Source organism: Colletotrichum siamense (genome assembly GCF_013390195.1).
Source record: "Colletotrichum siamense strain Cg363 chromosome Unknown KSG_Cg363_contig03, whole genome shotgun sequence".
Lineage (NCBI taxonomy): Eukaryota > Fungi > Ascomycota > Sordariomycetes > Glomerellales > Glomerellaceae > Colletotrichum > Colletotrichum siamense.
Window position 1 is genome coordinate 370,266 of NW_023501016.1, and position 25,399 is coordinate 395,664.

General features: G+C 52.7%; 7 protein-coding genes across 7 annotated transcripts; 2 read left to right on the forward strand and 5 right to left on the reverse strand.

Moving 5' to 3' along the window:
• Window positions 1-2,630: 2,630 nt before the first annotated feature.
• lox-2 (L-amino-acid oxidase) lies at window positions 2,631-4,753 on the forward strand (the record flags this gene model as incomplete). The annotated part of the gene is made up of 2 exons (XM_036635917.1): window positions 2,631-3,200; window positions 3,254-4,753. The coding sequence occupies 2 exons, from the start codon at window positions 2,631-2,633 to the stop codon at window positions 4,751-4,753; spliced, it is 2,070 nt and encodes a 689-aa protein (XP_036498379.1).
• A 213-nt stretch (window positions 4,754-4,966) lies between these two features.
• CGCS363_v004069 (uncharacterized protein) lies at window positions 4,967-5,977 on the reverse strand (the record flags this gene model as incomplete). The annotated part of the gene is made up of 3 exons (XM_036635918.1): window positions 4,967-5,811; window positions 5,866-5,887; window positions 5,939-5,977. The coding sequence occupies 3 exons, from the start codon at window positions 5,975-5,977 to the stop codon at window positions 4,967-4,969; spliced, it is 906 nt and encodes a 301-aa protein (XP_036498380.1).
• Window positions 5,978-6,041: 64 nt separating this feature from the next.
• Window positions 6,042-11,516, reverse strand: FUB8-6 (Non-canonical non-ribosomal peptide synthetase FUB8; the record flags this gene model as incomplete). Its single annotated transcript, XM_036635919.1, has 8 exons — window positions 6,042-6,228; window positions 7,992-9,672; window positions 9,732-10,216; window positions 10,264-10,339; window positions 10,390-10,626; window positions 10,678-11,074; window positions 11,129-11,164; window positions 11,229-11,516. 8 exons carry the CDS (start codon window positions 11,514-11,516, stop codon window positions 6,042-6,044), a joined length of 3,387 nt encoding a protein of 1,128 aa, XP_036497377.1.
• A 1,721-nt stretch (window positions 11,517-13,237) lies between these two features.
• On the reverse strand, window positions 13,238-16,702 carry CGCS363_v004071 (Bifunctional cytochrome P450/NADPH--P450 reductase; the record flags this gene model as incomplete). The annotated part of the gene is made up of 5 exons (XM_036635920.1): window positions 13,238-14,110; window positions 14,165-16,240; window positions 16,308-16,343; window positions 16,401-16,519; window positions 16,588-16,702. The coding sequence occupies 5 exons, from the start codon at window positions 16,700-16,702 to the stop codon at window positions 13,238-13,240; spliced, it is 3,219 nt and encodes a 1,072-aa protein (XP_036497376.1).
• A 1,944-nt stretch (window positions 16,703-18,646) lies between these two features.
• Window positions 18,647-19,228, reverse strand: atnL-1 (putative thioesterase atnL; the record flags this gene model as incomplete). Its single annotated transcript, XM_036635921.1, has 1 exon — window positions 18,647-19,228. The coding sequence occupies one exon, from the start codon at window positions 19,226-19,228 to the stop codon at window positions 18,647-18,649; it is 582 nt and encodes a 193-aa protein (XP_036497375.1).
• Window positions 19,229-20,398: 1,170 nt separating this feature from the next.
• Window positions 20,399-21,398, forward strand: AFT3-1-1 (Enoyl-CoA hydratase AFT3-1; the record flags this gene model as incomplete). The annotated part of the gene is made up of 2 exons (XM_036635922.1): window positions 20,399-20,733; window positions 20,786-21,398. 2 exons carry the CDS (start codon window positions 20,399-20,401, stop codon window positions 21,396-21,398), a joined length of 948 nt encoding a protein of 315 aa, XP_036497374.1.
• A 795-nt stretch (window positions 21,399-22,193) lies between these two features.
• Window positions 22,194-24,890, reverse strand: CGCS363_v004074 (Cutinase transcription factor 1 beta; the record flags this gene model as incomplete). The annotated part of the gene is made up of 8 exons (XM_036635923.1): window positions 22,194-22,263; window positions 22,314-22,697; window positions 22,750-22,932; window positions 22,987-23,585; window positions 23,637-23,717; window positions 23,772-24,076; window positions 24,175-24,611; window positions 24,664-24,890. The coding sequence occupies 8 exons, from the start codon at window positions 24,888-24,890 to the stop codon at window positions 22,194-22,196; spliced, it is 2,286 nt and encodes a 761-aa protein (XP_036497373.1).
• Window positions 24,891-25,399: the final 509 nt, after the last annotated feature.

A 25,399-nucleotide genomic window follows, 5' to 3' on the forward strand; every position in this document is an offset into this window, starting at 1 on the left:
TCGTGCTCCGTCTGCGGGCGGCTCGGCCACAGGTATTCATGTTAGTCAACCTAAGAGTCTTGAGCTTGGTCAGATTGAGGAGCACTCGAAGATTATGCATACGCATCGCATCTGAGCTAGTTGTCGCTGGCATAATTTGGGAGGCGTCGCATAATTGCAGGCGGCGGTCTGGGATGAACGTGTCTTGACAAGCACTTTTGGACGGGTGATTTTTCCTCGGGCAATTTCATGCAGAATCTGGATTCCATAGTAAGCGCCAGTCGGTAACGAATGATAGAGACATAGCTTGAGGTTGGGATCAGATCATCAGCCATCAGTTCTCGCCAGATAGCAGTGTTTGCCAAAGCTGGCTTTCACCTCAAGCTTCCCAAACATTTTCCGTATCGACGTCATATCCAATTCTACGGTACCTTTCTGGGAGGCATTTTTATGACGTCTCAACACCACCATGAGATAATTTCCGGTAACGCTGGCTAGCTTTGATGTGTCGTCACCAAGATTATATCATGAGTGAGGCGGGATAGTTCCTTGGCTTCGGTCTTTCACTTTGGAGCACGGCTTGAGCGACTTGAAGACTTCCTAGTCAGAAGTTAGGGACCACCCCCCAAGGGCATCAAGAAGTGTGTATGATTCATACTAAAGACTGATTTTCATCAGCACAAAGTAGGTATACATCAGATCGTGGTCTACACAAGAGAAGAAGGTTATCTCTACGCTCGTCCCTCAGGAAGGCGTAGGTTTTCAGAGAGTATGGAGGCCTTAGCGTTGAACATGACGTAGAGACGTATCTTGGGCAGCCCTTCTAGAAGGCTTCTTTCCTCGATCCGTGCTCTGCTGGGTGTTGATAGTGACCTAGGTTGCCACAGAAGCTTCCGTTAGTCAACACAGTATGCCAAGGTGCATAAGGGGGTAAAAGATTAGACCAAGAGTTTCTGTCGGTCAATCATGTGACAAGTCTTGAAAACAAACAGTCGAGAGCTTGTTGAGAAGATGGTACCTCAGACAACTGAGAATCCGAGCAGTTGCCACCCGCTGAAAATACTCAATTGACAACCGCTATTTCTGTTGCCGATTCAAAGAGTCAACGACAAGTGGAATAGCGGAATGTTCTTTGCCGTTCAAAGTACAAATAATTCAATTTGCGACGCTGTCGAAGCGTATCTTGGACTTCAAGAGCCAAATGTCGTTCCTGGTCAAGTCAACGTTTGGGCGTTTATTAGGCGACGAACACTGACATACAATACACTATGTTCATTTGGATGAAATCTCATTTATTTTAATCAAAATGGCAGTTGTATTGTCACGTAAGGTAGGCAGACAACAATTAGGGCTGCATTACTCCAGCGTTCGTGACCGTAATCAACTAGCCGCGGTTGTGAAAGCGTCTGGAGCCAAGCTTGAAGTTCAACCCAACAACATGGAGATCGGCAACGTATCTCCGTGCCAAGTAAACAGATGCAGGAATTTTTTCGTGTCGGATTTTCGACCGGCAATTTTTCAATGATCAGATAACTTATCGCTAGCCAAGAGATCCAGGCTTGTCATGCCAAGCCTTGTCTCTTGGCGTTTACTCGTTAACACGACAAAACTTTCACCATGATCCACCACGCTTTCACCGCTCTTATCCTCGGTGCTCGGGGAACGTAAACAGCACTGAGGCTCATCCGAAGCTCGGAGATGATCAACCTCAAATTGCCTAACATCATGGAATTCCTTTTCTGAGCACAGTGAGATTTTCAAGTGGATGCTGATTTGCCCCAGAGGCATCGACCACGTTGCCGTCTAATGGATACTGTTGTTTTTGAGTTGCCTGATGGGGCTCAATGCCTCCAGATATCCACTTTGAGACCCCCGTTTCCTGTATTTCTTCTGCAACTCATTACCTAACACCCCTGAAGCGACCGCTGTTCTCAATGAACCAGCTTCCTTTTTCTTCCTACAACCGATGGTGCCATCTCTCGTCACGCAAGTCTAAGACCATTCTAATGCAGGCCGAGAGAATGTTTTAATACTAGAATTACCGTTGATATGTTGATAAGAAGTTGAAAGCCGACGCTCGCTTCTTTATTTCAAAGCCGGGTTCCCCGCGGTCCCGATGCCGGGTGGCTGTAAAAGACCGGCCCGGTGAACCCCTGGTCAAGTCCCCTCTTGCCAAGACACCAACGATATGAGATTTTGGGTAACGAGAGTGAACAAGAACTCTAAAACCCAGGACAATGACATACGCGCGATTACTTTTCCCGCGATCTTGTTTGCTCGGCTGCGCCACCCTCGTGCGTTCATCCCACGTTGTTGCAGTGACAGCGGAGCCGGGCCCTGATAGTCGGTAACCGAGCCTCTGGGCATGACACGAGAAATCGACTAAACCCAGCCTCCACGCCGAGAGACCTTCGGTAACGGGACCGGTCTTAATCTAAATAGATGATAGGCAGTTTTCAAATGGTCTGCTAAGCCTTTGTAATAACCATCAAGGTGCTTGATGGCACTTCACTCGGTTGAGCCTCATGAACGTCGGAGAGCCGTAGTCGGGGCATTTGAATAAGAGCGGACAGACTTGCCCGCTGCCCTTGGGTCTTTGTTCTGATCAGCTCTTCACTTGTTCTCGTCTTCTCGCCAATCAACAAGACAACATGGCGGCTCGGTGGTCTACCCTCCTCACTGCTGCAGCAACTCTCTGCCAATCAGCGGTTGCAGAGCCTGTCTTCCGGGACACCATCTCCTTCAAGGGGCCATTTGAAGTCGAGAGCAATGGCATTCGCAACATCAATATCGAGTACAACGGATCTCTCGATGGCGAGCTTTCCATTGTCTACGGCGGTTGCGACTTAAAGTCTCCCCAGGATGCACACCACAAGATCGGCCGGACCCACATTGGATCTCACCCAGCGGCTAAGCGTCATCTTGAGTGGACTGATCAGCGGCCTACCAAGTTCGTTTGGATGGTGCCTGAAGATGTGACCTCAGGATGTTTGCATGCCTTTGTCGACAACCAGCTCGTCGGCCGTTCTACGGAGCACGTCGTCAAAAGCCGAAAGATGAGGAAACGCGCTACGTTCGCTGACTCCACCGACCCTATGGGTCCCTGGTTTGACGGCGTTGAGTACCTCAAGCAAAAGCAGCCCGATGAGGTTTTTGTTGCGTCTGTCAAGAATAAGACGTTTGGCATCTTGGGTGCTGGTATTTCCGGTCTCCACACTGGTGTAAGTGCTTTTCGGACTCTGAATTGGGGAAGTCTCGCTGACAAAGGTTTCAGTTGCTGCTTGACTCGGTTGGCATCCATAATTGGAAGATCTTGGAGTCGTCCGACAGAATTGGTGGTCGCATTCGCACCACTTACTTGAACGGCACCTCTTGGGATGAGGGTCAACATCATGAACTGGGTCCTATGCGGTTCCCCCATTCGATACATGATCCCGAAACCAACGAGACATACCCCATCAACGACCAGAAGATGATTTATCAGCTTGCTGATGTCCTCAACGAGATCAACAAGGACGCCGATCCTGCCCTGCAAATCAATTTCATCCCATGGCTTCAGGTTTCGGACAATGCGCCAGTTGCGACAAAGCAGCGTCGTCCCGATGGCACGGTTCCAGGTCGCAAGGAAATTGCTGCGGATCCTTCGCTTCAGAGCAACACCACCTACTCCAACGCGACTGCCGTCAAGGAAGCGATTGCAGCGCTGGATGATTTCAAGGATTTGACTCCTGAGAAGGCGAAGTTCTACGCCACCAATGTCTTCCAGGCCCACAAGCAAGCCGTTGAGCAGGGCATGTTTGACTTCAGCGAGGTTGAATATTTGAGATATGTGATGAAGACGGACCTCAACGTCACCGATGAGGCTACCCCTTCCAACGTTGTCTGGCCGATGTGGGAGTTCGAGACGGTCTACTTCATGGCCAATGAGTGGCGCACTGTCGATGGTGGCATCAGCCGTCTTCCCGCTGCCTTTGAGAACATCGTTAAGGACCGCATCGCCTACAAGACTAAGGTCTTCAGCGTCCAGTACAACGAGGAAGAGAACAACCTAGACGTGACCTGGCGCCAAACCGGCAGCAACCCCTGGCTGAAGAACACCACCACCGAGACCTTCGACTATGTCTTCAACAGCGTTCCTCTGAACGTCCTCAAGTACTGGAAGCTGCCGCCTCACTCCAGTCTGATGCGTCGTGCTATTGAGCGCACCGTCTTTTTGGGTGCTGTGAAGGTTGCGATGCAGTACAAGACCCGCTTCTGGGAACACCTCGAGCACCCCATCATCGGTGGCTGCGGACGCACCGACATCTACGGTATTGGCCAAATTTGCTACCCCTCTTACAACATCAACGCCACCGGCCCCGGAGTTATGCTCACTTCTTATGCACCTGATGCCGATGCCGTTGTTGCCTGCTCGATGCCTGCTGAGGAGCATATTGCATACATTCAGCAGGCCATGGTTGAGATCCACGGCCCCATTGCTGACGAGATGTGGACCGGCAACTACGAGCGTCACTGCTGGGAGCAGGATGAGCACCACGCTGGTGCTTTTGCTGTACCTATTGTTCCCCAGCAACAGCTCTACCTGCCTGCTTTCTGGCAGACGGAGTTCAACACAGTCTTCATCGGTGAGGCTACGAGCTTCACCCACTCATGGGTCTTCAGTGCCCTTGAGAGCTCTACTCGTGGCACTGTACAGATGCTGCTTGACCTCGGACTTGTTGATGAGGCCAAAGAGATTACCCGTACCTGGATGGCCAGGTGGATCAGCGTCTAATGCGGTGATCAAGACTCTCACGGCTAGTAAGAGATTCCTGGTTGAATAGTATGGATTGATGTAATGAAGAAACGCACAAGGAGGGTTCTAGTAATGGTCCAGGCGGGATGATTGATGACGAATGTATATAGAAAGTTATTGACCCAACGTTCATATTTTACTTATCTCAGCCCCTTGCTCTCGTGAATTCCCACGCCAAAGCATCTCAGTTCTTTAGTACGCGAGATAAAACAGGATCAACAGACCGAACCACGCGGCTATGTACAATTGTGACACGAGAGAGAATGATAATCTGCTTGCGACAGACTCGGAGTCGGAGCTCGACCCAGACGCGTCAGATTGAAGATCCCAAGTCAAATTGACACTTGTTGACTGCGTTTCGCCAATGAAGCCTACTCCGCCAACATAGTCGTCAAAGGCCCATTTGATGGACAAGCCATCATCGCTGTATAGTGAGTTGAGATTGTCCTCGCCCATTGCTGTAATTTCATCCCCGTCGCTGTCGATCACACGAGCTTGGGTGAGACGCCCTGTCGACATGCGCGCGTTTGCTTCGTAACCCATGCCATCTAGGTCACCGAAGGGGGCAATGACGACGGTGGTTTTGTTGTCCAACGTCCGTCGAACAGCAGTTTCAGATCCTGATACCAGGGATTCTGCTCTGGTCTGTAAGGTGCTCGCACCTCCGTTTTGACAAGACTGAAGATCCGCCGGCTGCACAGTTGAGCAGTCGAGATTCGACACCCGCACAATGAACTGGTCGTCTGGCTTGATGTTGTTATCTCTGTACCACGAGTTGAGGTAGTATCCTTGTAGCTGATTCTCCCAGCCAGTCACACAGCGGATCCAGGCACCATCACCACCTTCTACAGTCGACTTGAAGGGAAACTCGTCGCATTCAGTCCGTCTGCCAGCTTCGGCGCCAGATGACTTGGTCACACCTTTACAACATCCTCGGCATCCTGATCCGCGGCCTCGTTGGCGTGAACAGCGTTGGCCGTCACCAGCGTAAGTAAGAACTATCTCTTGCGCTGAGTGTCCAAGTTTGTGTCGAATGCCTGTAGGTCTTGTCAGCAATGTGTGAGAATTGCGCCTGATGGTCAGAGACAAACCAAGACAGATATTGATCGGAATCTAAACCATACTGTAAGCCAAGATTCAGGGTATGATAGGGTAGCAACTTACGTCAGGTGCCACTATAGGGCTGATGTAGACGAACTCCATGACTGGTAGATTCGAGGAAGTAGGCTGTGGAATACCCGTCGCCGATACATGTTTGCATTCGGAGCTAGTCGCACTTCCGGCGGCAGTTGACGTCGGTATCTTTGGCGTCTGAATCTTTGGTGTCGTCAGGCTTGGTGGAGCTGTTGAGGAGCTCGAGCTGGAGGAGGACGTCTGAGTAGATGTTCGTTGTGATGTCCTCCGCACTTGACATTCTCCATATGCATTGCCACATTCTGTCCCTGATGGGCAACCTGAGAAACCGTCAGTCAAGAACACACATGTCGAGTCTCTCGGAAGCATCTCTTACAGGCTCCAGGGCAGCACTTGGTGCCTGCGCTACAGCAACGTTCGTTGTTACAGCAAGACCACCCCGTCTCACAGCACCCGTCCGAACAGCAAGACTCTCCGGCCTTGCAACCCCAAGTACCACTGCCGCAGCATACAGACCCAGTTACCAAACACAGTTTTCCGCCGCAAGTCTCTGACGTCTTGGAGCAGCACTTGTCCGTTGAGGGAAAGCAAAAGGCATATGATGGGCAGCATCCGCCTGTATCACAGCAAGGACCTTGTAGGTCAGGGCAACAGCTGCTGGGGCACTGTCAAAAGGTCATCAGGAAGCACTCCACGGATGGGGGGGTTAGAAGTCATTCAAACCAAACCGTACGCATTTCTCAAACGATTTGCAGCAACCATTGCCGCAGTTGTTCTCGCATGTTTGCCGACCAAAGAGGCCAAAAAGAGAGCGAGCGTCGAGTTGACCGCTAGAATTCTTCTCGATGAAGACGGGGTCGAGGCTGGGATGGATGTTCACAGATGAGTCGGTTTGTCTTTCCGAAAGAAGGCCTCTGGTATCTTTGCTATTGGGCAACGAAGAGTCGGAAGCAAAAACTCGCGAAAGGATGTAAATTATCCAAAAAGAATTAGTTCTTTTCATCGTCAACGTCGTGCTCTCTTTTCTCTTGTGATCTTGGTGTTAGTCACAAATGCTATGAGAGAGAAACGCAAATGGAATCAAGCAGGAAAACTGATACCAAAAAGTGCGTGCTGTCTTTCATTTACCGCTGGCATCTGATGCAAAGAGTCTCAATTCATCAAGGGCGCAACGTCCCGTCGCCGCTTCGCTTAAGCTTTGCTTGATTTCTGGCAGAGGCTCAGTGTGTCAGATTGCGAAATAACCCGTGAGGATTGGTTGACCCGGGCATCAATTGCGCCGAGCGGTGTCATTCTAAGGGAGAGCTGAAAACAAACAGGCAAGACGACATGCTTCATATTGCGTTGTGGCTTGAACTAGGCCAATCGCCGTAGTCTTTGCCGCTGGCTTGCAGAAACCCTCTGTACAACTCCGTGATCGGCTGATTAGCCACTCTATTGTCATTGGACATTGCTATTCGACGCATGTTCTGGCGATGGGGCGGGGAAGCTTAGCGCAACGTCAAGTGAATATGCGCTCTTCATTTCAACACAGTTCCAGGTTTGGTGTTGGTCTTCGAAGGAGTGTATTCAATTGCAACGACTCTCGTATTCAACCTAAAAAATCTCGGTGACTATCAAGTGTTGCATCCGGTGGGCACCTGTGCTTGGTGCGTGCCTACGTCTGACTGAGGCACTATCTTCGAAGTTGGTGGGCTGGCTGCATAAGCGCAGAATCGCTGCCAATAAAGGGCTGAGAGGACTTTTCTCGGGGAGGACTTAGGCAGCTAGGCGAGAAATAGTGAGAGGTCCCAGGCCCTCTGGCCTTTCTCCCATCCATACAAAACATGAATTCTTGGTGGACGTAATTGCATGAGCCACATGTAATTCAGAAGAAAAACATCGCAAGTGCCGGGGCCAAATAAAAGGGCAGACAAAGCACCCTCTTCTAAAAGCCGTCATATTTGGAAATGATATGTATACGTAGCAATATTCAAAGTCTCTTCGATTCAATCTGTTTCTCAGTCTACATTTATCATCAAGATCCCGCAGAAAATCAACTGATTACAAACGACCAGCACGAGCTGAAGCAGGAGTCTCATACTTCCACTGCTTGCACCAGTGGATCATCAACTCCGGTGTGACAGGTCCGACTGATCGGAGGGATGGACTTGCTGCTGCTGTCCTCTTTGTGATGAACTCCTTCGTCGTCTTCTCATCTCCCTGCGATACCCCGCGGTAGAAGTCCAGCAACTTCAACCCAGGGTTGCGCTCGGCACCCGAATCTCTGCTGGCCGTCTTGCTCGCCTCGAGACGCTTGACCCACTCAGGGAACGTCACAAGGTCGGGAAGACGGCTTTTGCCGTAGTACTGCTGAATAGCAGGCACGAACTTATCAAATGATGTCGGAGAGGGGTTGGCACCAGTGAAGTATCCCTCGTGGTACTCAGTCGATTCCTTTGTGAGGCCGCCGACGTCCAAGATCATTCTTGACATGATTTCCACGGGAACCCAAGACACCTCGTTCATGGTGGCTAGGTTCTTTGGCAGTGCCTTGATGTGGAGACTGCTGGCGATGATGGATGGCAACCATTCTTGACGGCTCCAAGCGCCTTGCTCGGCAAGAGGTCCAGCGATCTGTCCGACGCGAACCACTGACAACGGGAAGTCTCCGACCTTTGCGGCGTCTTCCAAGATCATGCTGGACACGAGCTTGCTCCTGCCGTATCCGATACCGCCGCCGATCTTCCAATCTCCTCGGAGAGACTCCTCTGGAACCGGACCACGATCCGGAGTCCAGCCACTCACAGTGCCGATGGTAGAGACGAACACCATGACAACACGTCTGTCTGCTTTCGCAGCGAAGTCGGCCAAGTTTCGCACGCCTTTCACGTGAGGCTCAAATGCCTCGAAGGGCATGTTGAAGTTCACGGCCCAGGCGTTGTGAACCACACGGTCGACTTCCTTCAAAAGACGTCCATAGACCTCCTCACGCAAGCCCATGTTCGGCTGTGCCAGGTTGGTGTGGAAGAATTCGACTTTGCCGCTCTTGATAGGAGACACTAATCCGCGCTCCTCCATGGCCTTCCCCTGCTTGCCAGCACCTCCATCGGGAGATCTGTTGAAACAGATGACCTTGCTGACTTGAGGGTTCCGGACCAGCTCGTCAAGAAGGTACGAGCCCATGTTACCCGTAGATCCGGTCAAGATGACAGTCTGGTTGCTCTTCCGAGCCTCCGGTCTACCAGACTTGGCATGGATCAAGTTCTGTGAAAGGCGATTGTAGAGCTCCTTCATGGGTTCAACGCTGGGACCATCGGAGCTGGCCTCTCCATTTGCCTGACCACGAACAACGTTCTGGAGGATGTGGCCGGCAAGCTGAATAGGGCTTGCGTGAGCATACATGTCGCGCGCTTCGATATTAGCTCCGCTGTAAGCCTTGTCCGTGACACGAAGGCTTGCGGTGACAAGTCGAGCAGCAGTAATTATCTGGAGAGAGTCCATGCCAGCGGCAAAGAAATCGGTGTTGGGATCCATGCGAGGCACTCCAAGATGCTCACGGAAGAGCTTCTCAATCGACTGGGCAAGCGCAGCCTCAGAGGTGAGATCAAGACGTGGAACTCTGTCGAGGGGAATCTCCCTGGGGTTGGCATAAAGGTCCTCGATCTCATCGTGATACAATTTGACCGTGGCGGCTCTCTTCACAGTTCCTTTGTCAGCTAGGAGGAACGGCTTCTCGGGCTTGGCCAACATGATCAAATGTCTGACAAGCCGCCCGTGTGTAGCTAGTAGGGATATCAGTACAAGAACAAGGGTAAAAATAGCTGAGGGCTTGGCTGCCTACCAATGATTTTGTTCGCCTCGGCGATTGTCGGCATCAAGCGGTCAATCAAGTCGTCTTCTTGCTCCTTGGTCTTCGGATACGTCATGGGCTCCACAATGAGTGCAGGCTGGAACTTCCAGGCCCCAACGATGAGCGCGTTCCGCACTTCAGCGTGGCCCATGATGATGTCTTCCATATCGGTAGGATTCAGCTTCTCTCCGTTGGACAGGTTGAGAATGTTGTCCGCTCTGCCGTAGAACTTCCAATGGTTCGGCAACGTCGGATGAGGCTTGTACAAATCGCTGGTGTTGTACTCTTCCTTATCCGGGAAAGTGTAGAAGATTCCTTGGATTGGCACTTGCTTCGACTTGCGAGTAATGACCATCTCGTAGACGTTGTCTTCACCTGTTGCCCTGCGCCATTCGATTCCAGAGTACTCATCATTGTAAATGAAATACTGCCAAAGCTCCGGGTTCTTTTGGTACCACACGCACATGGGCAGAGTCCTGGAAGACGTTAGTTGTTAAGCCGAAGAGGAGGATGGGAAACCTACTCAGTCGCACCAATGATATTAATCAGATGGACTCCGTTTCTGACCAACGTGTCGCCAGCCTCCTGACTCAAAGGACCTTCAAGGATGTCAGTCATACCATACCATTTCCACACCAGCTGCACTTACCGCCTCCAAAACCGACAAATGCAAGGTTCTTCAACTCTGCGATCTGCTCGGGGCGGTGAGAGATTTCCTCCAAGACTGAGGGAGGAAGTCCAGCACTGTCCGCCTTCGAGTATTTAATGCACTCGATACAAAGTTCAGGAGTCAGAGGACGGTCAGCGTAAGGAAGTGCAAGAGGCTTTCCTCCCAAGACCATGGTGCCAAGAAAACCATAAACGCCACCAGCGTGAAACAAAGGCACTGTCGATCGCGTCAGAGGAGGTCATTCTGTGGCGTGAGGACAACACTTACTGGGACTGAAGTGCCGTTTGGTTCTGGCATCCATAGCCTGCCCAGTGGGCACAGTGCCATTCCAAGGGGGCAGTTGGCGAAGAGTGTCGGTCATGGCAACGGAGCCATGCTTGACAACGATTGGCTTCGGCAGTCCTGTACTACCGCTTGTGTGAAGTACGACAAAGGGATCCCACTCAGCCTCGGCCTGCGTCTTGGTGTAAGGGATAGTGGGAACCTCTGGCTGTGCTAAGATGGATTCCAGGTCCTCGACTTCGAGAACATCCATTGATCGGTTCTTCAACCATAAATCGACTACGGCAGTGTGAGACTTTGGGCGTGCCACAATCTGGCAGTTGGAAAGATTGAAGAGATTCAATTGTGCCTCAAGCGGGTTTCTCGGGGACACGAAGAGAGACTTGAAAATTTGTCAGTCAACATTGACAGGCGTGCTACAGAAACGAAGGACAACCTTATAGCCAGCCTTGATGGCGGCAACAATCATAATCTAGGCGATGGTTAGTTTTGAAACAGCCCAAGGTTGTGTTCGTATTTCAATTATCTTTGCTTACCCCGTATCTAATGTCATTTGGCCCAATGTAGCAAATTGTGGGAAAGGTATCTTTCGGAGGTGCACCATAATTCTGCAAGATCACCTGGGCCATATAGTTGACACAATTGGCCAGTTCCTTGTACGTGATGATTCTCCAACCATCGCGAGGATTGGCGGTGCGGGGAATGGAGCACGCTTCTCTCAGAGGCTCATACGCGGCCCTCTGATCAATGATGTTGGGGACCGTGAGATTTCCATTAGAGCGGAGGGTGGCGGGCTCCGTGACTTGTATGGTTGTAGTTGCCATGTTTGCTGTTGGTTAAGTTGTCAAGTCAAATCACTGCTAAACATGAATGAGACTGCGATGCGCTTCCTCCTAGGGGAGCGGGAGCCCGGCATCTTCTATATGCACTCGGCTGTCCCTCGGTTCTAACAGCAGAGATGGGACGACACGTGAGGGATTCGCGGCATTTCTAAGCAAATAGAGGGAGATAACGAGGGGAAGTTTAAAACCGAGGGAGTCTATTTCGGTAGAATGATGGTTCTACGGCCAGCTACGAATTGGGTTTGCTTGCATTCGTTACAGAGTTTCTTCCCCGGGTCGGCCGGAGTTGGGGGCTGAGTCCCCGTGTCGCTTAATTGCGGCCGCCGGTCCTTGGCTACAGAAGTGCGGCAGAACTGGCGGTTCGGCGCCGAAGCGCAAGAGGAAAGTGGGTGCCGAAAACGTCCATCTATCTGGGTGTCACCTTGAAGATTGTTGAGTGACGCATGGCCAAATCTTACGCCTCGCGGCATCATGATGAATGTCAATTAATCGGGCAAGACTAATCAATATGTTAGGCTTTAGGTGGCACTCCACGATGTCTTTCAGTTTCTCCGATAAATATCTGGTGGTTGTTCACGAGTCGTATAGCCTATGTGGGCTGTAGTTCGCCGTCCCTTCACTTAAGTCTATCACCCACCTCGCATCTCTCCAACCATTCCTATCTGTACACATTGAACGGGCTTCTCGACGTTTGAGATGTTACTAAGGAGACGCTGGCTGAGACTCATTTGCAACTATTCGTCCCAACATCTGCGGTAGACGGTGATTATGCCTCGGCATTCCGTCCAGTCGTGCGGGGAAGCTGGGAAGCTTGGCCATAGCTTCGCGGATGTTTTCTGGAGCCTTTCGTCTCGGTCTCAATACGACGTATGTGACCATGAATCTTGTGTGTATAATGACTAGTCTGCGTGCTGGAGGCCTGGGCCATGCCACGACGGAAGTTTCCCTGCGTCTGTTGAGCTACAACCGGCTTATCGCAAGTGATGCCGAAGAGCAGGTAAGCATTCAGTCATCAAGATGCGTCATATCCCCATTACATCGGCGTTCTCTAAGAATCGTACCGAGGAGATGGGAGGGTGTAGAGATGAACGATCAGGGGTTCCCTTGAGAGAAAGCTTGGTTCGATGCCACCGGTAGTTGTAGACTGTCCAGTCCACATGCAACGCTATGTCCGCAAGTTTTACCCGGAGCTCCGGGGAACTAGTTAAACTTCGCCTGTGAAAGTCAACCGGCCCGCGTTCGTTGTCCGACGGGACGAGTGGAGCGCGATCACCGAACGGGAAGACGCCCATCGTCCGCTCAGCTGAAGAACGGCCAATCTGACCTCCTTCCTCGGAACTTTCAACCGCGCGGGCAACTATATCATTGAGTCGGCAGGTTGGCTTGTCTGTCCGACTACTGTACAAGACTCGAGGCTTCTGGTAGAAAAGTGATTGTTTGCTGTCGTCGGTACTATCATCCTTGGCGTTGGTTAGCCAAGACGAGGGTCAGCAGCTCCGAACCAACCAGATGTCTCTGGCATCCCGATCAGGAAATAACATCACTGTAGATCATGCACAGCATAGAGAAGATGTGAACAAATTCCAGTGAAAAGCAACAGTTGTGATTGTCTATTTGCCGGGTATTTATTATATGTTATCAAATCGCTTGAACTCCGGTCCCCCGTCTATAAGTTTAATAGCTATCCCACACTCGCAGTCTCTTTAGTCGAAAACATCAGTGACGTAGCGCATGTTCCTGAGCGACTCGAACCATTCCTTCATGTTCTCTGGGTCAACCTCTTCGCCCTTAGCCTTCTCCGTCTCGACCTTGATCTTGATGATGGTCTCCTTGGCCGACTCGGCCACGCCGCGGGAGCCGCACACATAGGCCTTGGCACCCTGCTTCCACAGGTCCAGAAGCTCCTCGCGATCCTTCCACATGCGGTCCTGGACGTGCTTGCAACCCTCGCTCTTGTCGCAGTCGCGGCTGAAAGCGCGGCGGACGGAGACGGCGCCGAGGGCCTCCCACTTGTCGAACTGCTCGCGGTAAAGATCGTCGTGCTCGGGGGATCTGCAGCCGAAGAACAGGAGCGCGGGAGCCAGGGTTCTGCCAGCGGCGATCATGGTGGCGCGCTCCTGAATGAAGCCGCGGAAGGGCGCGAGGCCGGTGCCGGCGGCGACGCAGATCATGGGCGTCCTCTCAGGGTCGGAAGGGAGGCTGAAGGCCGCGTGAGATGGGCGGATGGCGACGTGGAGGGTGTCGCCCTCGGCCAAGGAGTCGAGGTAGGAGGACGCGACACCGATGTGCGGGCCTTGGCCGGAGAGGGACGGCTCGTTGAGAACGGAGAAGGTGAGGGTGACGTTGGAGGGGTAGGCCATGGGCGAAGAGGAGATGGAGTACTGTCTGACACGCATGGGGGGCAGCATGGTTAGGAACACGCCGATCGGCAAGTCGATGGAGGGGTGACGCTCGAGCAGGTCGAGAACGGAGACGCGCTTCGTGCTGATCTCGTCGGCGTAGGCATCTCCAGACAGACGGGTCAGGTTGGCCTTTGTGTCTTCATCCTTGACGTATTCTGCGAGAGCAAGGAGGTTCTTGAGATTGGTTAGCTTTTATCCGTGCGAGTTCGTTCAGCATATGTTACTCACCCTCTTTGTTGCGGGCTGCGAAAGCTCCACGTAATGGCTGAGGATGTCATCGGCGGGGATGGAGGTGTCGACGGGGAGGGACGTAGGTCCGTCAGTCTTGATGCTGAGATGCGCATCGCGGGCAAGGTGGAAGCGACGCATCGCACGGTGGACGGTCTCCTTGGGGTTGATAGGCAGGACAGCCAGGTAGTCGCCAGCAGTGTAGGTCATGCCCTCAGGCAGCTTGATCTCGATGTGCTTCTTAATGCTCCTGGGATCTCCGCCCTTGGTGAGGGTCTCAGTTTTGACCACTGAGGCCTCCTTGACATCCTGGCGAAGAGTCGAGGTGCGAGGGTTGCTGATGGTAACATCGACACCCTTTGTCTTGCTGTCGTCAGCGGAAGTGGTGTTGTACTTGCTGGTCAGGGCGGGCCAGAGCACATCATCCTCCCAAGTCTCGAAGTTGGTGAAGACCTCGCCAGTCGAGGCATCGGTGAGACCAGCCTCGGCCAGACGGCTCGCGCCGAGCTGCTCGAGAGTGGTGTCAACCAACTTCGGGATGCGATGGAAGGTCTGCACCCAGTCCTTGTGGCCACATCCAAAGACAGCGTAGTTGACGCCCTTGAGGGGTGACTTCTCCTTGTCCTGGCCCTCAATCCAAGCAACAAAGTGACCCGCATTGTCAGGGGGCTGGCCCTCGTATGAAGCCGTGATGATGATGACGGGCTGGTCGGTTGGCAGGCTGCCGTTGGCGCTGTCCATGCAGTCGATCTTGGTGGCACGGAATCCATGGGACGAAGCATCAGACGCCACGCGCTGAGCCAGAGCCTCGCAGGTTCCGCTGTTGGAACCGTAGAGGATGGTCATCGGCTTGCCGCCCTCCTGAGCGGCGGCGGCGGCTCCGTTCGCGCTGTTACCGTTGGTCGCCTTCTCGGGCTCGGCGAGACCGGCCAGGCGGCGCTCGAGGGTCGTCGGCGTGAGATTGTCGCGCAGAATGGCGCGCATATGCATGTCCTTGGGCTTGATGGTGAGGGTCTGCTTGACGCCGAAGCTGTAGTTGGGGTCCAGGACGAAGTTGAAGTTCTGGAGGAGCATGACCATGACCAGGAGGGCCTCCTGCCAGGCGAAGGGGCGGCCGATACAGGCTCTCATGCCGTTGCCGAAAGGCTTCCACGAGTTGGGAAATTCCTTCTGGAGGCGGTTGAAGTTCTCGTCGAACATGCGCTCTGGCTTGAACTCGGTGGCGTCGTCGCCATAAACGAGGGGGTCCAGGTGAGACTTGGCCAGCAGGTTGATGATGACCTCGCCTGCCTTCACGGGATACTTGCCTGCAAGCAGAGTGTCCTCGAAAGCCTCAACACTAAACACGGGGATGGTGGCGTTCACACGGAGGGTTTCGCGAAGGACGCCGTTGATGTACGGGAGCTTGGAGAGGTGGTCGACGTGAATCTGTCCCTTGCCGACGACGCTGTCGACTTCCTGCTGGGCCTTCTGGTAGCACTCGGGGTGCTTCAGTAGTTGATAGAAGGCGAATGAAAGGAGACCTGATGTGGTCTCGTGTCCTGCGATCAAGAAGGTAATCAGGTTGTCCATGATGCTCTCGTCAGTCATCTTCTTTCCGGTCTTCGTGTCAACACCCTCCAACATGGCAGTGAGCAAATCGCGGCGGGTGCTCTTCTCGCCCTCAGCCTTTCTCGATTCCAAAACTCCCTTGGCGGTGTTTCTGAGAATCTCAATGTCGTCCTTGAACTTCTGGTCCTTCGCGCGGAAGAAGACGCCAGGCAGAGGCGGCCTGCGGGGCTTGTTACCAGCCTCAGTCAGGAAATCGCCCATAGCCTCGATAAAAGGGTGGAGGGTCGGTGAGTAGTAGCTGTTGAAACGGTATCCCATAGAGCACAACGCGAGGGTATCGAGGGTGAGTCGCGTGAAGTCGTCGGTAACCATGATCGGTTCATCAGGGCCATATCGTGCCCATTTCAGCGTCAGTTGTGTGGCGATATCGTGCATCTCGTCGAACATGTTGCGAATCGAGAGGGGACCGAATGCAGGCATGAGGACGCGGTGTGCAATCCCCCAGTTCTCCTCGCCCATCTTCGCCTGTTCTCGCGGTCAAGAGCTGCTCATTTTCCAATGCCTAATCCTGATGAACCCCGCCGAAACTTACTGTGAAAAGACCATCGTGCACGCCATCTCTGATTTCCTGGGTGGAGGTTAGGACTCAAAATTTTCAAAAATTCTATAGAACGAGGCGACTTACATTCAGTGCTGAGTTTACGCACTTCTTGAATCTCTTCTCATCACAGGTCTCGTTGACCAGAGCTTGCGTTGAGACGAACACCAGAGACCGTCCAGGGAAATGCAGGCGGTAGATCTCGCCTTGGCGCACAGGTGTCAGATGCTTGTCATCGATAAGATAGGGGCCGCAGCCAGGGGTGTAAGCTTACCGTACTGGTCGGCCAGCGAGGTCATGGACCCGAGAGGGAATTCAGGGTCGATGTCGTTAATATTGCCGAGAAGCGGCAGCCCATAGGGCTCGGGGATCGGTACTGTTTCTGACATGTTTCTTGTGTGATGTTTTTGGTGGTGGTGGTGGTAGGATTGAGTGATGTGTCGGCGTGTTGGATGTACAGACTCAGATCTCCCAGTGCACTTTAGCTTGGATCAGAAGAGAACGAGGCCGGTCTTAAAAAGAAGGGATTCGAGGCTGATAATATTCACAATTGCAAAAGGCTTGGCCCCATAAACGGACGTGGCTAATCTCCCTCGTCGCGGTGTTGGCGTTATGCCTCGGTCCCATCATCATGCGTGGAGCGCCAGGATGAACGCTGATATCATGCCCGAAAAAAGATTTCCAAATTCCCACTTTTCCACGGCGACAGGACGGACAGGTGGGCTAATCCCGGCGACGTCAGTGGTCGAGACGAACGGAATCGTGCCAGCTCGTCGCCCAAGTTGGTCATCCCGCCCGTCCCCGTCTGCAGTGAAACAAGGCATTCGGCGCCATCCCAAATCCGCTGCCGACTTCAGAAACTCCAGTGCTGTCTGTCAGACCTTCAGTGGTGAATTTGTTTGGTTCAGCGTGTTTTGCCATTGATCATGTTCCTTGCCATCGTCCGACCGTCCGACCAGCCGATCCTCCTACTCCGTCTCACTCGAGTCTCCGACGGCGGTCTTGGGCGGACGGCCTATGGAAATTCAGCAAAAAATAATCTACTTGCGCCCGTACGCACAATAGACGGTACGACAACACTAAGGCAGAGAGCCATGTACGCCGTAAGACGCTTAACATGCGGCCTGTGGGCGGTGAGTCAGGGGTCGTGTTCCCTTCGGTCAGCACTGCAGGATCGGATTTGAGCCCCCGTTCTTGGCCCTATCACGATCCAATGCTGATTAGAGTGATTAGAAAACGCGCAGAGCAGTCTCTTGTGCCGAGGCCGCCGATTCATGAGCCCATTTCTCCTTGAAGAGTCTGCCCAGAAACCACTCAGATAAAACAAGGCCCCCAACAAGTTACAACGTAGCAGCGCCGGACCCAACCGTTTGCCTAGAGCCCTAGAATAGGGATGAGTACATGGCCCCTCCATCCAGGGGTGCCATTCCCGAGATCAGATCCCCTAGCGCATGCTCCTTGACAGGCACACACGGCACACGCAGCGTTGAATACCGCCCCTAACCCGTTCCGCGCGGGCGCAGTTCGTGTAAAGTGCCGGCAGCCAAATTGCTCCATCCCGTTCCGTCGGCCAGACCGAGATGGCACGCCTCCCGCTCCGACGCCGCACCACGGATTCCACGGTTCGCCGGCAGTTTGTTTTGGCTGTCGGCCATCGTGAGTTCCCATGGTTTGTGGTTGAGCTTAAACCACAAACTTAACGTTCCCATGCTTGCCAGCGCCATTGCCAGCAGTCTGGCCAACTCATATGTCATCCGTGACTCCAGCTACAATGCCTTGCTTTGGTACATTCGACGGCTCGTTCTCGTTTGCACTTTGCGGGGAACATAGACATAATGACGCAACATAACGCCAGCTGAGCGCCCTAAACTTCTAGAGTTCAAGACTGCAGATCGGGGAATGGGCCCGACACAGGGTGACTGACACGTACCCAGCTCGCCCAGCCCTAGGGAATGTGGGATGCGGGACACGATGTCTTGGATTTTCACCGCCGGCGTTTATCTCAATTCTCCAATTGCAAGCAGAGGATTTCTTTTTACCCCCATCAGCACACAGCAAGACAGCTCCGCCCTCGATGCAAGGCGGACCATGCTGCGAAGTGCGGCAGCGTAAACTTCGGAGACAAAACAATAGCAGTGACACTTGGTCGTACCGCCAACCATGAAGAATATTTATGCCGTCAATTGATATCAAAGTTTCTGCATACCACGGGAACATGTACATCAATATGTCTTTTCATTAACCTGCAACAAGCCATCCAAGTCTAGTAGGGAACCTTAAACTCGTATTTGCTCATGGTGAGCCGTTCCTTCATCGCAGTCGCAAGGAAGACCCTACCGCCACCATAGGTCAGTGTACCGGCCGAGAGCAAGCTCCCCCGGTTCGAACAACTCGTGGACGGCATCCCAGCCCGACTTGAGTTGAGCGACAGGAAGCCATTTCAGCCGCAACCTTTCAACCTCAGCCAGCTCGACTTCGTCGCCAGGCAGCAAGCCGCACTCCAGCAAAGCCTTCTCAGGAGGTACGGTCTTCCTTCCGTTCTTGAAAACATATCTCGCAATCGAAGACGCAAACACGGCCTTTTGAGGATCATTCACCGTATTTCCTCGACTCCTGCTCTTCTTTGCCGTCGAGCCAGGCTGCATCGCATACTCGCTGGGTACGAACTTGCCAGCCTTGACGAAATGGGAGACCAGGTAAATCCACTTCTCGTCCCATGTCAACACCCTCGTCCACAACTCGTATGCCTCGTAAGGTGCGATCTCCTTGCGCCAGACACAATTTGCGCCCCCGAGGATCATGATAAAATGGTTTGGTCCAGGGAACGGGTTGAAGGGTTTGCGAAAGAGGACAAGACTGATATTGCCCCGTGACATGTCGAGATCGGTGAAGTAGGTCGAGTTCGACTTGTGCATGTTGTAGTCGCACTCTAGCATCGGCGAGCGGGTGGCGGAGATCGCTGGCAGGAAAAGGCATCGTGGGCTCAGGTGCTTCGGGGGCGCGGTGTCGGCAAGTCGTCGAATGAATGCGCGTAGAAACCGGATCTGTATCTAGAGTCAAAGGCATGATCTACAGTTTACGTTGACTCTCGTCTACTTATCGTCCACATGAAATGCCAGCTCTTGACATTGGCTAATGCTAGCCCAATCAACAATGCCTTGAAGGTAAAGAGCGAGTGAACAACGTGCCCATAAGGTGCAAGACTACTCCACGCAACGGCCATTGTTCCGTTGTAGTTGGACACTATCTTGATGCTTTGCAATTGAGTTTGAATTGCTGCATATACGATGCTTGGGCTCCTAAGCCATGAAGCGCAAACAGCATTCAAATAAGAAAGCTGCGTCATAATTTTTCCCGCAAACATCCAACGACCTGTGGGTCAACAATCACGATAACAACCTACATCTTGGGTCTTCTCCTCATCTCGTAGATATCCCCGCATCTGTTGAGATTCCATCGTGCAATCTGTTGAGGCGGGTTTTCGATCAGGCACCCCAACTTTACGAACAAGTTGATCAAGTCTGCGTCGGGGAAGATCCCCAGATGGGATACTTCGTCCAAAATCCCCAAATTCTGGGAGCAAACAATATTCACACAACACTACAAGGAAAGGCACCTGTGTTTGGGATCATTGGCGGACCTCGGTACTTTGTGGGCCGCCGAGACTTCCGGCAGTACGTACGGAGCACTCCGTGGAGAGGCCCAGGAGTCACGGAGATCAGACTGTACAGAGTTAGTATGGCATACAAATGAACTCCAAATAATAGGTAATGACTTCGGACGTCAACTTACTTCTGCCATCGAAATAGAAGAGCTCGTCATAAGCCAACGGATCAGTCCAGTCACCAGTGACTTCGGCATTGTTCATCGCGAACTTTATCTCCTGGCGTCGAGAGGGGATGAACAAATACCGAGGTGTACAATAATCAATCTGAGATGCGATTGCCGTTGAATTTAAGAGAGAAATCGTATCAGATCCGCGGAGGAAAGAAGCCTAGATATCAAGCAAACACTGCAGTGAATCTTTACTTGAACAGACCCGTCCACAGAATCCAGCGATTGATTCAATCAAGTCCTTCCGTACCATGTCTCATTCTGATAATACATCAATCCCCCAGTCGTACACATCTGCGGGCTACAAGGACATATTGATTAGCCATGTCCCCGCCGACGCACCTACTGCGACCAAAGTAGTCATCGTTACTCTCAACAGGCCCAAACGACACAATGCGGTTAACGAGAATATCCTCACAGAGCTCGAATCGGTCTTCAATCTCTTTAACAGAGATACGCGCGTACGGGCCATTGTGCTTACCGGCGCGGGCAAGTCCTTCTGCGTTGGGATGGATCTCTCGGGTGGCCCGGAGGGGCTTTTGAAGATCAAGCAGAACGAAAAGACAATGAAGGAATGGAAAGACCCGTAAGTTACCCATGATTTACGTCGAAACGCAGCTACTAACACTTGTTTACAGAGGCGGCAGAGTTGCTCTAGCTATTTCCAACTGCATCAAACCAACAATCGTAGCCGTCAACGGTGCTGCGGCAGGTTTTGGCCTAACCTCGATCCTGTCAGCCACCATCCGAGTGGCGTGGAAGGACGCAAAGCTCAGCATGCCTTTCGCTCGTCGGGGATTCACCATGGAATCCGTCAGTGCCTTTTACCTTCCCAAGCTTGTTGGCCTCGCAAGGGCGATGCATATGACGGCGACGGGCAACACGTATGCTGCGTCGGACCCTATGGTCAGCGGCCTGTTCTCAAACATTCTCCCGACCCCGGAAGCCACTCTGAATTATGCCGTAGGCACGGCGGTTGATATGGCGGAGAACACATCTCTCATGAGCACCAAGATGATGAGAGACCTGATGCTTTACTGCCCCGACACACCTGAGGAAACTCATTTGCTGGACTCGAGGACCTTCATTGCTTCAGCGGGGTCACCGGACAATGTCGAGGGTCTGAGGTCGTTCATGGAGAAGAGGAAGCCGGAGTTTGCTGGAGACATCGATAGATCTGAGTTTCCATTCTGGCCGTGGTGGAAACCAGGAGCCAAGGAGGCGATTTCTGGGTTGAAAGCTAAACTCTGAGGTAGCTCAGCTTACACGTTCGCCATAGCAACGTTGGTAGCGATGGGCGATCCTTTGTATCTCTAGTATCTTCTGGTCTGAATATATGATTGTTTTCGAGCTCTCAAAACTGATCAGCGATTTTATTTTTCTAAATTGTCTTTTTTCAATTTAGTGAATAGGCAGCTACGTGCTTAATTGGTAGGTAGGCTTTCTAACGTTCATGTCTTGTGGGCACGGTTCTGGATGCAGAGACCAACACCAAATACATGCAATCACTCTTGTACTGGCCTGTCAACTAGAATTTCTTCAGGCCCCGTCTTTCTCTCATTAGAATTATAATTACACTATCTTACATCAAACTTCCACCAGTATTAGCATCAATGATACGCAGTCCATGTTCCACGGATGAGTTTGAAGCTCAATTCGCACCCATGCTAAGGCAGAGCATCATATGCTAGCGCCAAAGCGGCCAAAGTGCCTCGGCACCTCGGCCTCGGCAATAAGTGGATCTCAATGCTCAGGGATCGGAGCAATCCCTCGCTGAGCCACCTCAATATTCGTCGGCGCGCCGCCGGTTCATGGTTGTGTTGCATCTGTTCTCGATAGTATTCGACCGAAAACCGGTCCTCAGAACACGACATCTGTCGGCGCCATCGCAGAACCCCGTCCGACGGGCCAAGAGGCCCCGGAAGGACCCCGAGAGCAGAGCCTGGGGGTTTGGAATGAGGTGCTCAGTGAAAATAAAGTTCATCCCACAGGCATGGCGGGACCGGACTTCGTTCACTGATCGTCGCGGTACGGTGCTGGCCCCTTTTACGGGAGGCTGAAGTCGTCCAGTGTCCACAGTCTGTCCATCGACTGAATATCCAGCCATGCATCGGTGCTGCGCCAAGTCAATGATTCGTGTTCTCATGAAAGCTTCGCGGCACTTACTGCGTTCCGGATATGGAGGCGTCGTCCTGATATGCGCCCGGCAAGGGGCTCCACATGTTCGATATAATGTTGGCGCTGCCCAGACCATAACCGTCTGGCCAGTCGGCGAAGGTGTTACTGTTCATTGTGCCATCAGGTGTAGTTGACGCAGTGGGCGCTGCGGGAGATGGTTGATATTCTTGATGAGGCGGCGCGTTGTCGACTTTGTTGATGGCGGTCTCGAAGAGTTTGTACGACGCCTCTGCCGAGATGTAGCTCTTGCGCAACTCGTCCATGGCAACCATGCACAAGGCGAGGTTGTGTCTGCCCATTTGGCGTGCCATTTGTTTGGACGACGTTGATTCAAAGAGGTGAATCTGCATTGGTGGCACTAGGGCGATGACCCTGCTCGTTGCGTCAGTTGTGCTCCAGATGAGTATGTACGTCTGCATCTTACGTTATGGTGTGGCATAGACGGATAAGATCCTCCGCCATCATGGAGTTCACTGCTGCGCTCGCATTGGACGCCGCAGTCCGGGTTTTCTGGCATGCAAAGGTCCTCCAGTTGCCTTGATCAGCGGCCGGGATCTCTCGCGGGGTATCTAGGATGAAGGGTCGATAAAGGACGATGATGGATGTTCTAAACGCCGTAAGCTCCCATTCCAAGAACATCACAGAATCCTCAGCAACTTACTCAAAGTAAAGTTTGAACTGGTATATGTGAGATGCAACCACCCGGCTCTGGTTCGTGGCCTCCGGGACCCGGGTCTGAAACGCCCGGATCTGGCTCTCGCTCCGTTCAATGTCAGCTCTCGACGGCTTCACACCCTTTGCCCGGTAATTCGTCGAAAGGATGTTGCCAAGCGTGGCGCTGAGTCCGACGAATTCGAGCCAGATGTCGAACAAGAAGCCGAGCTCGCCAGGGAGGTACTTTCGGCCGAGGTTCCCTGCGACCTCGGGTGAGAGGACGTCCGCGTCACAGGCTGCCGGCATGGGGGTGTCAAAGTCGTCAAAGGCGATGCGCATTGGTCGACCGAGTCCCAGTGAAAGCCATACCTCACGACTGTACAGCGACCACCAGAGGCGTCTCCAGAATGGCTTCGTGCCCTGGGAGGCCTGTTGACATGGCATGTTGAGACGATGGAGGCCGATGGTATGAGAGAGGCTGATGGCGATACCGTTCCAATGCCATGGGCCGGCACGGTCGTCTGTACTGGTATACCAGTGTCCCATTAGGAAGAGAGACTGAATGAGAGTGACTTTGTCTTTTTCGTAGTCCGCATCATAAAGGGCCTTGTATCAAGTTAGAGAGAAGTTGAGTAGGATCACATTGGAGCCGCTCACTTTTGCTCGTTGATACATGCCTCTCTTGAGTGCTCTCCTCGAAGGATAGAAATCCTCGGTAAGCAGGTTTTCATCAACAAACTAAGTCACAAGTTAGCCATGTACTAGAGACCGAGAAAACCTGTCATGTCTTACGCTTGCCGCCGCGATGAACATGCTCCATAGCAACAAGAGGCTCTTCCGTCCTTTCTCATACTCGGTTATGAATTCGTTCGCATCAAGGATAGGGGCAAATGGATGAACGTAGTGAAAGTAGCACCGTATCATGGCCTCGCGAACGCGAGCTGGAGGCAGCGTAAAGGCGCCCTTGGATCGTAGATAGTTGACATCCTCTGGGGCCAGGGCTTTGATCGAGGGCATGGGTACCAAGAAATGATTGTCCTTCGAGGATCGATTTGGTTCACAAATGTCAATCAAGAATGCGGGCCCGCGTTGATCTCCTAAATACTGGCGTTAATAAGAAGCTCTGATGTAAACAAGTTTGTATGCGAGATGCATCGTGGCACTCATCACTGCCAGGTAGGGTAAGCGTCCTTACCGGGGTAGAATGGCACGCAGCCGTCTTCTCGGTTCTTGCCGCCCTCAAGGGTCTCTGCATAAGCGGAGCTGTCCTCGGTAGCATCGGACGGATCCGGGGCCGATCGCTGGTTTTTGGCGGGAAGCAGAGCTCTCACGGCATCGTAGGGCCGAGTGGTGTGGGCAGATGCGTCCCCCACGGAGTTGTTCCTCGCTAGTAGTCCGGGGGGAGTTGGTGACCCGGGCCCATCATTGGCATGGCGGTGTTCCTCAAGCGGCGCCGAGCCCCCTCGAACATTGCGATTCTCTGAGCTTTCAGACTTTTCCCGGGGATATGGGCCTGCTGTTTGCGGCTCAAGAAGACGGCGCTTGGTTTGGCCTCGTTGCGGGATGATGATCAACGGGTTCTCACCACCAGCGGGTCCACCCCCGGGATGTGTCGGGAGTTGGTCCGAGTTGCTGTGATAATTAGTAGGTCTTCTAAGAGGGTAATAATCACGAAGGAACTTACCGCCGTCGTTTACGACTCAGGACCTCGCACGTAATGCCGTCCACAGAGCAGTTGGCGCAAGGTGGGCCGGATAACGTGACGGTGCACCTCACTTTGCGCAGGTTACAAGCCTTGCACGCCACTGCAGCCCGCTTGAATGTTCGGACCGCAGGAGGTGACGACGCCGGGACAGAGGCAGTGGCAGAAGAGGGCTCATTTTGCTGCTGCTGCTGCTGCTGCTGGGACATAATCTGCCAATTGCTGAATCAGGCAAATGTAAAGAAGACAAAGGGGGTCTAGAGCGTTATCGATACGCCGGGATGTTGTTCATAAAAGGGTGATAAGAGGGTGTCCTCCATCCATTCTAAATCAAGTTTTTTTTTGGCTTCAACTTGGACTTGCCTTGTCCTTCGGGCCTTGGATAATCTCGCAGCGAGTACGAAAGTTATCGCGATGTGCGAGGGACTCGATAGTAAGGGTCGTGACAAGACTGGAGTAGCCCGTGTCAGCTGTTTTCGCCGAGGATGTGGCTTAGGTAATTGCATGTGAGAAGGGGGTTGGGGGGTTTTGTACCCATTCGGAGTAACGCAAGAGAGTTGACGATCTTTGTCGGCGAAGCGGGGAATTCTGCGGTCCGACCGCAACAAGAGCCGATGGCAACCTTGGCTTGCGCCGGAACTGTTTCGAGCAGACATTCTATCTGGTAGACACGTTTCGATGTTGATCAGTGATTTCTCGTTACACCTGGTTGGGACGA